This window comes from Gouania willdenowi, chromosome 1 (genome assembly GCF_900634775.1).
Source record: "Gouania willdenowi chromosome 1, fGouWil2.1, whole genome shotgun sequence".
In the NCBI taxonomy this organism is placed as follows: domain Eukaryota; kingdom Metazoa; phylum Chordata; class Actinopteri; order Blenniiformes; family Gobiesocidae; genus Gouania; species Gouania willdenowi.
Window position 1 is genome coordinate 26,687,318 of NC_041044.1, and position 14,973 is coordinate 26,702,290.

General features: G+C 37.7%; 1 protein-coding gene across 5 annotated transcripts in view; it reads right to left on the reverse strand.

Moving 5' to 3' along the window:
• Window positions 1-14,973, reverse strand: part of mast1a (microtubule associated serine/threonine kinase 1a) — an 89,910-nt gene that overhangs the window by 39,404 nt on the left and 35,533 nt on the right. For all 5 annotated transcript variants that reach the window (XM_028443048.1, XM_028443056.1, XM_028443073.1 and 2 more), the window contains 3 exons: window positions 3,311-3,399; window positions 3,056-3,131; window positions 1,798-1,870 (listed from right to left, as the gene is read on the reverse strand). In XM_028443048.1, the coding sequence (XP_028298849.1) occupies window positions 1,798-1,870; window positions 3,056-3,131; window positions 3,311-3,399 (238 nt within the window). The remainder of the gene's footprint in view (window positions 1-1,797; window positions 1,871-3,055; window positions 3,132-3,310; window positions 3,400-14,973) is intronic.

The window sequence follows — 14,973 nt, forward strand, 5'->3', positions numbered from 1 at the left end:
CGTCAGGTTTCGGTTCACAGAGAGAAGGATTTTCCTTTTGGGATATATTACTCAGGTTTTAGCATTAAGTGGTTTTAGCATCACCTGTTCCTCAGGGGTGTTGTTGTTCAAACTATGAGGAGGAAAGTAATCTATGATTTAGTCTGCCTCAGCTTGTCCGTCTACAGCACAGCCTTTACCTTTTTTACAATCTTTCCAATGATTCCCCTTATTTCCAGACAATGTTGACAGGTTGTCAGACTGAGGTTCAGAAGCCCTGTCAGGATTGTCCAAATTAGGTTTTGCAAGCAGCGGCTTCACTGGTTTATCAGGAGGCAGAGACTCCGTTTGGTTAGTGACAGTGAATCTTGTGTCTGAAGGTGTAGTTTGTGTGCACGATTCACTGTCACGTTCTCGCTGAAACTAATCAATTTTTCAATTCAAAGAAGGCCTCAAGCTTCACATGAAGAATCAGTATGACAGATTAAGCTGAAGAAAGGTTAATTTTGCAAGCCTATTAGCTCCAGTGTATGGACAGTGGATGCTATGGTTATGAGAAAAACACTGGGTTTCATATTTTTAAAATGACACAAAGATTTACAGCTCCCGTAATGATTCTAAACCTGCATTTTTAAATAGCATTAGATCAGTTAGTTTGCAAAGATCTCCTAGTTACTATTATTGCATTGTAAGTGAAAGTCCGTAATCCTGTTGCTAGAACTAAGTAAAGATTTTCAACTCTGGATGCACTGGTATAAGTGCCTTTTAAAATTTGACTGTAAGAACTTTTTTATATGTGTTTTTGTGTTTGTTTGTTTGTTTGCATTGTTTTCATGGACTCCAAGTCTGAAATAAAAGCTATCTATCTATCTATCTATCTATCTATCTATCTATCTATCTATCTATCTATCTATCTACAGTATCTATCTATCTATCTATCTATCTATCTATCTATCTCTCTATCTACAGTATCTATCTATCTACAGTATCTATCTATCAATCTATCTATCGATCTATTAGGGATGTAACGATTAATCGTAAGGCAGTTAAAAATCGATTCATAGGTATCACGGTTGATATCGATTTTCTGAAAATTGAATCGCAGTACTTTTTTTAACCAGCCACAAGTGTTGGCGGCGGGCGGAGTCTGCTAATACTTTCTTTCTGGCCGCCTTCTACTCTTAAATATGTTAATAAATGATTCATTACCCCTTTAGCAGCGAAAGAATATCTGTAATATTACTTTAATATCTGTAAAAGTCACGTTTTTCTATTAGCTCTGTCTGCTAGCATAGCATCTCTTCTTCACTGCAAGATATCTGCATGCCAACCGACCACTGTGTTACCAGCGCCCTCTGCTGGTCCAAACAAATATGACGTAAATCAGTGCAATCACGGTTTTTTTTTAAAGTCCAATTGTTAAGGCACAAAATACATTTTCAGTTGCACTTTTAAAAGAAAAAGAACTATTATGCAGTTTTGCATTGTTTATTATAGAACCAGAATTTAAATTAATAGGCTTCATTTTCATTTGTATTATTCCTTTATTTATTTAATTCAAGATTTATTTTTAGTTAAATTGCATTGTTTTGAATAATTTATCAAGGAATTCTTTTGACAATAAAAAATACAAGGAAAATAGTACAGTATTTTCTAGTTTTTTTCCCCAAAAAAAATTTGTCTACAGTCCCATTTTGTAACATAAATCGTGAGAGAATCGTATCGTGAACCAAGTATCGTGAATCGAATCGTATCGGGAGTTGAGTGAATCGTTGCATCCCTACTATCTATCTATCCATTCTTTCTGCTTAAACTTACCGTTGAACTTGGAGTATTGGTGCCATATCCTGAGGAGGGCAGAGAGGCCAACGACCATCTACGACCATCAGCTCTGAGAGGAAAAAAGAAAACAAAGGACAAAGTAAAATAGATGTTAGATTTATGATCTAAAACTTAAGAAAAAAAAAATGTTTTAATTAGTTTGTCTAAGCAGGTCAAAGTGAAATTGTTGAAACTGAAAGGAATCCTGGTTTGATCTCAAGTGGGCCAATTCTGAAAAGTATAACCTTATAAAAGTGTTTAAATCTTTACTTTTGTTTTGCACTTTTGCTATTTAATGTTGTCATTTTGAACCAATTTTGCTCCAGATGATAATGAACACACACACACGGTGTCACAAAACACTAATCCACGATTTGATCATGTTTAAACTCAGATATTTTTTTTTACTGAATTTTAGTTCAACTAGATTTATATTTCACTAAGTGAAAGTATAGAAAAACATTTAAAAAATCTATCTTAATTTTTCTGAAATTTCAGGTGACACCATTTAAATTCCAGGTGACCGCACATGGGGTCCCAACCCCAAGGTTGAAAAACACTGATTTAGTGGCTCCTGAATAGATTAATTCATGGATTAATTCATTTTTGGCCATCTCACGCCTGGTGTGGGACAAAAACTGACACTTTATTTGTTAATTTTCCACTCTCTCTCTCTCTCTCAAGTATCCCCTGTAGTGTCGTCATGTACCCCTAGGGCGTACCCCCATTTGAGAAACACTGATCTAAGGAACCAGGTGATTAAGGTTGTGTTGTCCTGTTTGCTTTGTTGTTTGGGAAACTTTGTAAACTATAAACTAAATGAGATTCTCTGATCGACCAGTGTGGGCCTGCGGGTTTGACACGTGTCTACTCGAGCACTTCTACTTCTCTCAGTTGCTTTCAATCCATCCCATCACGCTTTAGCTCCAAGCCTTTGTCTTCTGCCTGGGGCTTTCTGCAGCCAACACTGTGTCTGACACTTTCTCTGTGAGTGATGGGGGGACACACTATTTGGGCAAAGTCCCAAATGCCTTACTGGCTTCATCTAGTGGGGAGCAGTTAAGGACAGAAAACAGCTTCAGCAGCAGCTTTAGTCAGAATCGTGTGAATGAGCGAAGGAATCTTCCCTGTGGAGTTGCACGGACTGTTTTCTTGTGCTTGTGTTTCAAAATAATTTGGGCAGGATTTCACTCGATTCAAACACACTTTCATCATTTTATATGTGATTTATGCAAAAACACTGTGTGATACCAACCTCCGAGACGAGGCGAAGGAGAAGTGAGCTGGTCCGCTTGGTGAGAAGTTGCGGGGGCTGTCCAAAGGACTGCTTCCTGATTAAATACATATGGGCAGTGAAATGTGGAAAACAGACAAGAAAGAAGAAGTCAGACAAATATTTCTTGATGTTAAAAAATCAGAATCATGACCAGAACAAGAAACCATAAATACCCTATCTGAATAAATACCTATATACTGTAATAAGTTACCATTACATTAACTCTACACTCACCTATGTGACCTGGCAGTGGAGAGTGTGGCCGTGGCAGGGTGGGGGATGTACTGGTCAGAATGAGGCTTTTGCGGTTACTGGTTCTGCAACTGGAACAGAGACAAAACATAAATAAAATAAATAAATAAAGTGGGACAATATTCTTCTAATATCAATCTCCTGGTGACAGGTAACCACCAGCATCTTAGAGAGCCCAAAAGTAATAACTTCAAAAACATGCTTTTATTGATGTGCTTTTTTTTGTCACACTGTGAATAAATAGTAAGATATATGTGTGTGTAAGTGCGTTTTATCGCCCTTTGTATGCGTGTGCACACGCGTGTCGGGACATAAAACAGGACTTTATTGATATGAGATTTTCCACCAGGGACAGCCGCAAAGCAACAAAGATTTTTTAATTTCCCCTTTCCCCATGATGGCTGCTGCTGTGGAATATAATGGCTGGAGTGAGGGATGAGGAGGACCACGACTGACCATGATGAAGGACTAAAATGATAGAGCCATAAAGACTGATACTGGCGCCATCGCTGGTCGACAGTTTGAAGGAGAACACAGACATTGGTTAATGTGTCTTACATAACAGCTTATGAAGTCTGAATTTATGCTTTTTTATTTTCTATGCTTCACAGGAGTGTGAGTTAGGTTAGAATATAGATATTGCAGAGCGGGACTACATCTGACAAACAGTTTGCTCCTGGTTGCATCAGCCCACATGCTGCAGTGCATCTGTGCAGGAGGAGCAGTCGTTCAAAGCTTAATGCTTTGAAATAAATAAATAAAGCCCTGTCACACAAAAGCAAACAGCAAAGAACTTCAAATACCCCCAAAATCCACATCCATTAATTGTCTTCCTTTCTTGTAGCACACAGATTGTTTCCACATCTCGATCTTCTCCGTTTTCTTTGGCGTATTTTCTATATTTCTAAAGCTCTGAGACATCAGAACCATGTCAGGAATTCATTAGTGCCAGTGTGCCTCTACTGATGCTGGTTAAAAAGGATTTTGTACTCAACCTTGCAGAACAGACGAGGAGCATATTTAAATATTTAAGGAAAATGCATTAGCTTTGGACAGCACGCTGCAAGTGACTTCACACTATATCTTCGCTTCAGTTCTCAGGAAATGAGAACAGAGGGGTGACGAAGGGGGAAGGGATAAAACAACACATACTGTATACTTTCCTTCTTCTACTGCCGTACTCTGACTGTCTGACTGAACTGAGTCTACTTAGGCAGCCAAACAATATCGTATTTATCTTCTCACTGTATGTACACAGTCTAATTCTGGGCTCACCAACTTTCTTAAACTGTGAGCAACTTCATAGGTACTGTATAGTCCAAAGGGCCGAGTTTGACAGTTTGACTTCAATTAAAGTGTAAGATAATGAGGCACTTAAAAAGGTCAGAAATGCATATGTTTTAACATGCTTTAACACTTTATTTCTACTAATTTATTCAATTGTTTCATTTTCTACATTTCATAAAAAAATTGCTATTTTACTAGCTACAAACAAACAATGTTTAAATAATCGTAAAACATGTAAAATCCACCTTCCGCTTTTTAAGATATATATTTTATTTATATCATAATATTATATATAACATACTGCAATCCATACACCAAATCTGCAACATTTAAAGACATTTGTCACAATGTTTCCGTGAAAATAAACACTTAAGGATGGTAAATTTAATACTAAAACGTTATCACGTGCAGCAGTATTTATCTTTACTAAGTATATCACTAATATAACTAATAACAACATCTGTCGTCTGTATTTAACTTTGTGAGTTTGAATCCGAGAAAGTAAGTCAGATTTTAGATGGAGCTCATTGGTGACTAGAGCTCCTGAGGGCCCCTCATAGGGTCCATGCAGGCTACCTGGTGCCCGCATACTGTGTATATATATATATATATGGCTTATTGGCTTGAAAAGCCTTGGATAATATTGACATGAGGGGATAACAAAGTTACGACAGATTAATGAGCTGCACATCTTTGATGCATATCTCCCTTTTCACTACAGCCATAACATGATTAATTTGATTAGGATCTACTAAACAGGGATGCAGAACTGTGTAAGGACCCAATATTATCAGTTCAAGATGATATAAGGGGTGTGAAAGGGCATGAAACACAGTCGGAAGTACGTACTGGTCATAAGGAGCAGGACAGGAAGACTTTACATGTAAACTGTGGTTTTTCAACAATTAGCAAATGAAACAATGATTCAAAGCAGGATGTGGTATGCATGTGAATACATTCACAGTCACATTGTACATTGACTGGTTACTTAAATTAACCTGCAGTTGATCAAGTATACCTGAAAAGTGTTTAGTAAGTGTAAACACAATTGTCCTTGACAAATGGGTTTAGTTGTACTCTTTACTTTTCTCATATTCCATGATTCTTCTAGCAGTTTTAATCTACATAACCATTAACTACAGCATTCAATTTTTAACCTGTATTGAGGAGAATAAATTCCCTAAACACACACAGAATGGAAACCCACCAAGGAAACAGCATTCAAATATTTCTCTAAAGCCAGAAGCCATTGTGCTAAAACATTATTATCTTAAGTGAATGCTGGAGAAGGGCATCTTGCTCAAAGCGTCTCTGCAGTAAAAAGGTTAAATAAGAGCTCTGCTCTTTATCCGCTATTCTTGCTGCCAGTCACTGCAAAAAGGTCAGACTAAAAGCCTTTCTGATTGATTTTCACAGCAAATGTGAAGCAGACATATGACAGAGACAGAACTGGTAGAAAGTATAACATCTCATCTTGGATGATAGTTTTATATGAATATAAACTAGAGGTAAATTTACCAATGTTCTCATTTTCTGTTAGATACCAACAATGGAGCTAAAATATTTCACAGGTTGTGTGACTTTCATACATTTTTCACCCTCCAAAATCCAGCTTCAAATTACAAACATTGAGCAACACATTTAAATATGGTGTCCAATCGGGGTGTGTACATGGCATCTGGCGATACGATTCATATCCCGATACATAGGTCACAATATGATACGATATATCCCAATATGCAATTTTTTTTTTTTTAATATATGACTAAAGAAACAACTAATCTGTAAATTTGTACATCTTCATGAGAACATTATGTATGAAATATATTTTATTGGCATATTTTACACTCAAAACATTTACTTTACACGTGCTGTGTGCCAACAACTTAAAATAAAAAAATAACATACAATCTGCCTGTGGCTTTTAAACCAACTTTGACTTTAGTGCAACATGACTTTAGTGCAACTTAACTGAGGTATATGCCTAGAACAATAAATAAATGCAGAAAGTTAGTACTTTCTTTTTATATTTTATTGAAAAAACACAAGCTGCGCCGTAATATTGCGATATATCGCCAAATAGATTTTTTTCCACTTTTGGCCACTAACTGTCTCCATTCTGACACGACAGACACACTACTGGCTTCATATTGCTACTGCATGTTGATTAAAAAAAGCTAACTTGTGAGCGTGGGACAGGACAACAGTGGAATCATTGATCATCAATTGCAATAAAGTTATTGAGCAGCGCAATGAAAATATGCAGGTAATCCAAAAATATCCCACAGCACTGATGACAGTAAGATTGTATTTTATTGAGGTACGGCAGATCAATAGAAATTAAGATTTATATTTTAAGCAATATAAAAAATTACAAAATCCCCCTGTAATGTATATTTATATAAATAAAGCTATCATTTTAAAGCTTATTTAGCATTAAAATAATAGTTCTAGAAGTTGCAACTTCTTTTGCTACTCTTTCCTTTTCTGTCTCTCACACAAACTTTAATCTTTACAGTTGTCTCCTTGTATAACTACTCAGCTGTAAAGTGGTTGAGGTCCTGAGACAACCTGGGAGGAAATAGTGCATTTATTTCGCTTCTGTACATCACAAACTCACTGTGTTTGAGCCTTATGTGCAGCTTTTAGCATGTAATCATGCTGAATGTACTCAAAGCTTTCTCTCTCTCTTACCATGAATCTGAACAAAAAATCCATAACAATATACTAACTTGTCTGCAATAGGGTTCACTTTTGAGGGCCGTAATGTGACAGGGCAAAAATGTAGATTAGATTTGCTCCAATTGCTCAAATTCAAATGAGATTAAAAACTGTTAAAATATAATATAAATAAACGATACTTCTACCAAGTTCAATTTCATTTTTTTTTTTTTACAAGGGCGTTATTTGTCATAGTTTACACCTACACAAGCAGTGCCTTATTACTAAGGCTAACTCTTTCGATGGCTGTGGTGTGGGGGAAACTGATTGGGATCAGTAAACTATCTTGGATGTCAGCAAGGGACATATTTCTGTTAGTTTAGTCGATCCAAACTGACTGGTGCTAATAGAAAGTAAAATAAAGCAAATGACAGAAAGGAAGCTAGGATGCAAATGGTCACCATAGCAACAGGCTTTGGACTTCACTCAGGAAAGACAAGCAATGACGTCTCCAACTGTTCGTTTAAAAAAAAAAAAAAAAAAAAAAAAAAAGGAGTTTAGAGCAAGAAAAAGACAACTTGTGTCCAACAAACAGTGACGGTGCATCAGCTGGAGCCGTTTCTGACTGAAAAAAATACTTTAACAAATACCAAATCTCAAACATCGGCGGATCACAATAGTGTGACTCAGTCTGCTGAGACGAACAAGGTAAGAGTGTTTGTGTGTGTGTGTTTTAATGTGACTGTCCGATTTATAATCCATCATAATCCACCATGTAATCCATCATTTGGGCCTGATCTGTGTACGTTGGAGCTATAGAGGAGAAGTGTGCAGTGCTGTCACACAAATACAGTATGATTCAGTGGGGTCAATCATGTATGCTGGTGTTGTGTGGGCCTTCAGTTGACAGCCATTAAAGCTGACGAGCAAGCTGCGAGTGTGACACATCTTTTTACATGTGAGGGTGAAGTGATGGTGTCAGCCGTGTCGTGCCCAGTTAGTCTAGAGGTGCAAAGCAAATAAGTGGGTTGTGGGCTGCAAAATATTTTTGGCGCGCAGGCAATCGCAAAACATGTAATAAGACCAGCAGCATAAAGGGATAGGAACAGGAGTGTGGGAAGCAGAAGGTGTAAAAAGGTCTTTATATCACAGGATATGAGCATGTGCTCATATTGGACATAATAAAACTGAAAAATGTATTTGACTTCCAAGGTACTGGCTGACAGGACCAGATTTAAGGCTTGATCAAATCAAAAACCTGCGCATAAAACCTGTTCAGGGAAGTGGAATGCAGTAAGATGGTTACGCAGCTGCTAGCAACTACTTAGTGGCAGAGCAGGTGCTTAGACATTTATTATTTTAATGATTATACACGTAAGGTACTTAGACAAGTTAGAGGATTCCAACTTGGACAATGCACGGTGACTGCAGGCTGCTCTAGAAAACGTTCTTGCCAAGCTCTTGACAGATGTTGTAGATGAGGAGCGGTGCTTCAGTTTACGTGTAAGAAAACACTTGTAGTGGTCTCCAACCTTTTCAAGCCCAAGATCCCTGACCTCCACCTTGGTGGCAAGATCTACCCACTGAAGTGTTAAAAAAAACAAAATAAATGGATTTTACTTCCACTTTCATGCTTTTTATTCAGGCTAACTTTATTTGAAATACATTAAATGCTTTGGTCCAACATTAAAAAATAATGACAAATTGCTATCTGTAGCTAGCATAATAAACTGGCCGTATCATTTGATCCTATTGGCCGATTAAATGTGCCTGCTACGCTGAAAAAATACAAGGACTGGATCGACAGAAACAATCAGTCATAATGTATTTGTGTTTTTTGTTTGTCTGTTTGTTTGGTTTTTTTGCGATTATTATACATTTTCTATGTTTCATTTTTTTACGGTGGTTTTGTTCAGGCATCTAAACGGGCAGCTATTGTTTTTTACAACATTGTGTTCTGGATCGCCAGAAACAGAAAGAAGCAGTGCGCTTGCAAAAGTGAACATTAATCAGCAATAATGTATTTGTGTGATTTTTGTATTTATTTTTTGCGATTATTATACATTTCCTGTTTCATTTGTGTTCCGGTGGTTTTGTTCAGGCATCTAAACAGGCAGCTATTGTTTTTAACACCGTTGTGTTCGGCCGCTAAGGGGTCCGGACCGAGGAATGTACGGGCGAAAATATTCTCTGTCACCCCGCAAATGTTTCGGCGCTCATGAGGAAAATACCATCTCATCACATTGTTTATCCTTTACATCAGTGAACTAATGAACAGTTCATCACTGTTGTCATGCTGTGGCTGTGTGCTCTCTGACCGGAGCAACTGTGTGGATGAGGTGCCCCGGGAATCACACACTGTCATACACGGGAGAAGCGATCGACAGGGAACGTTTCAAAGATCGACCGGTCGATCGATCGCGATCGACGGGTTGGCGACCACTGTATTAGAGACTCTGAGACAAATGCAACAAAATAAAATGTGCAAAATAAATAACATCTTCAATGAGTTTACCAGAAATAATCAGACAGCACCAAATTGAGTATGAAATAAGGGTTAAAACAAAAAAGGGAGGGGATGTGGGGGATAAGCAATGACTCTAAGAGATCTTCGAGAAAATAAAATAAGTTTAAACAAAGACTTGCAGTGAACAGAAAAAAAATTATTATAAATGATGACATTTACAGTATTTATCCAAGGAGGCTGCAATTTGTATTATGTCCACAAGTCAGCAAACTAAATAAATAATCTATAAATGACCAAAATAGAAGTTAGGTGACCATATTATAAAGTTTTTTACTCAAAGACTCTTAAATATGTAGAGTTATAGCCTCCGATTAAATTCTACAATTTCATTTAGCAAACTTTTTTAACATCCTACACTAAAGGCCCAGGTTGGATTTGAACCGATGACCCTCCGATTACCAGCCCACTTCAGTTGACACTTAAAAAATAGTACGCTCGCAAGAACTTTTCAAAAAGCTCAGAGCAGCTACTGTATGTCAAAGCTAAGAATAGATCATGTAGTCTGATTACTGCAGGCTTTGTAAGATCCATGTCTGCAAACGTCTCAAATAACACAAGACTGTATCCAATCCATCATCTATAACAATTATTATATTCAGGGTCACCAGTGGCTGGAGATATACCCCACTGTCTTAAAGACTCATATTTTTTTATCCTAATGTGTGTGAGAGCCAATTTAAAATCATCTCAGATGAACCGAGAGATGTCTGCAGCACCAAAAAAAAAAAAAAACCTGATCATTGAGAACATGCGAAAGAAGCGCGATATAAATCCAAGCCATTATTATTATTATTATCAATATTGACATAGAAACTTTGGCTTGAACTTATTGTCGTCTTGATGTCAGGCATTTATGATTCATTATTCCAAAGCTGAAACCAAAGAAAACAATAGATAACTTATGACAAAGCATGTAAGCAGTTATATAGACAAAATTACTTGAACCTACCGATACCTGTATGTCCTTAAATGTAAATGTAAAGAACCCCCAATACTATACATTTAAAGGTCAGTATGATGCTTTTTTTTCTGGAGTTTTAGCCCTCTGAAAAGCCACTTTCAGAACAATTCTCAAAACGGGCTGATTCGCGGCCTACTTATGCATATTCATGAATAGGCTTGTCTGTAGACTCTGAGTCCACACACAACAGCGATCACTAGCAATTATCTTTTGCTCTGCACACACTCTTGTTATTGTTTCCAGCCCAAAAACTGTACATTACAGTAAAATACATGGCTATTTAAGCAGCTATTGAGATTTTGAGTCAGAAAAGTGTGCGCACGTTACTGCAGAACCAGAGCAGCAGCAGCTCCTCCTTTCCGCACACAAACACAGCCAGACTCTCTCCTTTCCGCTTCCCGCTCTTTCGTCGTCCGTCACGGTGTAAAAGTTGGAAGCCATCCAATTCCACAACCCAGTTCATTGTTAGCGCTGTGAGCCATGAATCTGTAAACATTCCCATCGTTTCCTCCTCAGTTCACAAGCGATGTCGGGTCTCGCTGCATAGGCTGGTGTGGCATTAGCACGGAGTGCTAACAGCTGATGTGTGTGAACAATGGCCGTGGCTCCAAGCAGTGACTCCCAACACGATCGGCAGCAGAAAAAGTAGTGCAGCTTGGGCGTCCAGTAGTACAGTTTCCATTTACATATATGGCAATAAAGTATAATATATATTAAGAATGTGCGATATTTTATCGTTTATAATTTATCGTCAAAAACATTCAGAATATGTCATCCTCGATATAAACGATAAATTCCCATGTCGGAAATAAGCAAGTCCCTCAAGTCTCGCAATTTGTCCCTCAATTTAGCCAAGAATGCCCCAAATAAATGGTTCCATGGGCCAAAACTTCCCCGTTTGTTGTCAACAACTTATTATTCTCTGGAGCGGAACATTGTTTACAGAAGCTCTGCACGGCGTGAACCGCCACTGCCCCCCGCGCACACCGCCGTCTGTGTGTGTGTGAGGTGTTCATCACGGCTACCAGAAGCAACTATGCTGCGATACAACACGAGCCGCTACTTGGGTAAAACCAGATAACCATCCAACAAAGTGAACCGATTCAAGTTCCTCCGTCAGATCCACCCAAAGTTCCACAAACACGGGGACAGAAATGAACCCGCAGCAACGATTATGAACTGGAAACTCAACTAAAGCTAACTATGCTAAGCTAACACACTGACACACAGACTGAGCTAAGTACTAACACTAACCACTCCATATAAGAAATAATAGACCAAGTAAATAAACACGTCTTACTGTCATAAAGCCACAGAGAGCCACCAGTTTGTTTATGGTTAGATTTAACACTTGTATGGAAGAATAAAAGCTAAACATGTCACAAAAACACTATTGAAGTTATTTGTGCTTTTAATGTGCTTTTTTTTATAATTTTATTTCAAATGAAGAAATAAATGAATTACATACAATAACACTAATAGTGATCCACATGCACAAATATATTCCATAAAATATCAGCTCATGAGCTGTCTGACTCAGCAGATATTGTAGCCTTTTTAAATGTGTCTAGTGTTGATGTATTCAGATTTATTTGTGTTTGTAAGGAACCTGTTTACACTAAGTTGTGAATTTTTTTTATTTATAGTTTTTATTTATTGTGATTTTTATCATTATTGTGATAAATACTAGAAATTATCTGGATAAATTTACTTGTCAATATCGCCCATCCCTAATATATAATCTATATTAAACGTCAGTGTTTATTTTAGCTGTAAGATAGTTGGAAAGGGAGGAGCTCACATTCTTAAATGCATGTATTACGTACATGTTAGAAGGAGAGAGGGTTGTCAGTAGGAGGAGTGACGTCAACTGCCGGGCAAAATCGAACTCGCCCGTTTTGAGTTGACTTTTAACAAAATGTGAGATAACAAAAGAGGGAGGAAACACAACTTTGTCAACTTTGGCCCTTTGAATGAGGCTAAAGGGATGTACAACGCTGTAGCAAAACCATTATAAAGTGATTTTTTTCATCATCGCTCCCTGCATCATAACACAACACAGTACCTGGATAAAATAAAAACAAAAGACCTACAAAGTTAAATAGACCAACACCAGCAGACCTAACAGCAACCTTTACACCCCCATCGGTAATAAAGCCTACACACTTCCGAAAGGTTAAATTCATTATGACTGGTCCAAAAGCATTCAAAGGTAATTATCCGCTCACAGGCCATAATGTTCTTTGAGCCATTAACACACAATCACACAGCGCGGCAAACACTTTCATAAAAACATCAGGGGTTGCTGGCATCACACTGACACATAACTTTGCCAAACATTGCCTTTGCTATAAATAAATAAACCAAAAAGGACAATTATTTCACATTTTAGTTAGTTTTAACAATATACATTTAGCATCTAAGGGTTGGATGAGAGGTTAAGACAATGTAAACGTGTAACATGCTGACAAATGGCCAACGAGCATTAAGATTCACTCCATTAATGATTTTAAAAAAACAGCATCTTCTTTCATTTATGATGCTAATGTGTGTCTGACAACAACATGTGTCACATGGTTCCAAAGATTCTTCTGCCTGGAAAGTTTTTTTTAAAAACCTTCTTAACTTTCCTAGACAGGGTTTGCAGAATGGGATTAGGTAAACATTTAAAGTATCTGTTATTCCTTTTGGGAGCACAGTGCACTTAAAACTAAGTGCATCTCTATTAGTGTGGATTAGCCAAGGAGCAATAAACAAAGCTTTTCAGCAGTAGAAAAAATTCCACTCATGCTCGGAGCCTGAAGATCTAAAGCATGAAGACAGGGACTGTATCTCTCATGAGGTCAGGTCCATGTTTTGGGTTGATCTCGTCTTTTTATTTTCTGTGGTATAAATGCCTTCATCAGTGGGTGTTTTTCTCTGCCCTCATTCTCTCCTACCTTTAATTAATCCTTTTATGTACTGAAGCGTGGCTTCCTGCATGACTACTTAATAGGTCTGTATGGAAATCTACCACATGTACATGGCTTACGAATTAGCCTTTAGTCCTCTACATTTCAACTGTCCATGCTCGTTCCAAGTCGTAGCCACAGTTTGCCTTCTGGATTTCTGCCAAGACTTGTCGAGCCATAATGTATTCCTGGCCTCAGCTTGCACATCCTCTCCTTCCTCTAACGACCGCTGCTACTCTGTCAGCATTAAGGTCTTGTGACAACTATCACCTCAGTCTGTAAAATCAGTGCTGAAGCGAGTTTCACCATGATTATTGAACTACACTGCCTTCTGTTTTGTTCTGTCCCAAATAACTGTCTGAACCAGGGTCTGCCTCTAGTTTTATTGAGAGCAAATAGCATTGAGCTAGTTCAATGACAGCTCGCCTCTCACATATAGGAAACAGCAATCAAATAGAAAATCTGATCATTGAAAATGTTTGTGGTTTAGGTAAACTAATAAACAAACATAGAAACATGAGAATTACGTATATTTAGCTGTTATTCAGGGGAGTCAAACTCATTTTAGTTCAGGGGCCAAATACTGACCAGTTTGACCTTAAATGGGCCACATATTTTTTGTGGGAAAAAGAAGAAATTCAACATTTGCATTCGTGTTGTGACCTGTTTGCATTTGTGTTTGTTTCTGTAAATGCATTCACCTGACACTTGCCAGCCACCGTATTAATGTGCCCTGGTTTGTTTGTATTTCCACGTATAAATGATAAAGTATGTGAGTATATCAGTCCCTACAGGATCTTCACTTAAATGTCCCAGATTTTGCAAATTTGGGGAAATTTTGAGGAATATTTTGAGGAAAATTTGTCAGATTTAGGGAAAGTTGAGAGTTCCTTCAAAAATTTCCCTTTTAAAAGGACTGCCGTCATGAGATATAAGAACTGGAAAACTGAGCCGTGCAAATATTCTGGATTTTAATTGATTTTTTTTGTTTTTGGAGGACCTGAGCTATCTACAACTGAATTAGTTGGTAATTTACAAAATGATGTTCTAAAGGGCAGGATTTGGCCCCCAGGCCTTGTGTTTGACACCTGGTCTAATTCATCCCCTTGTTATTGCCATGGTTTCTATATTGGATGCTTTAGGTTATAAGAACTGCTTGCAAGTAGAACTCCTTCTCTCTCAGCTGTGGTCCGAAAGCAATATAAGCTGTGCTGTTTGTTCAACTTGCCTCACATGGTACATGATTAATGAAGATGCA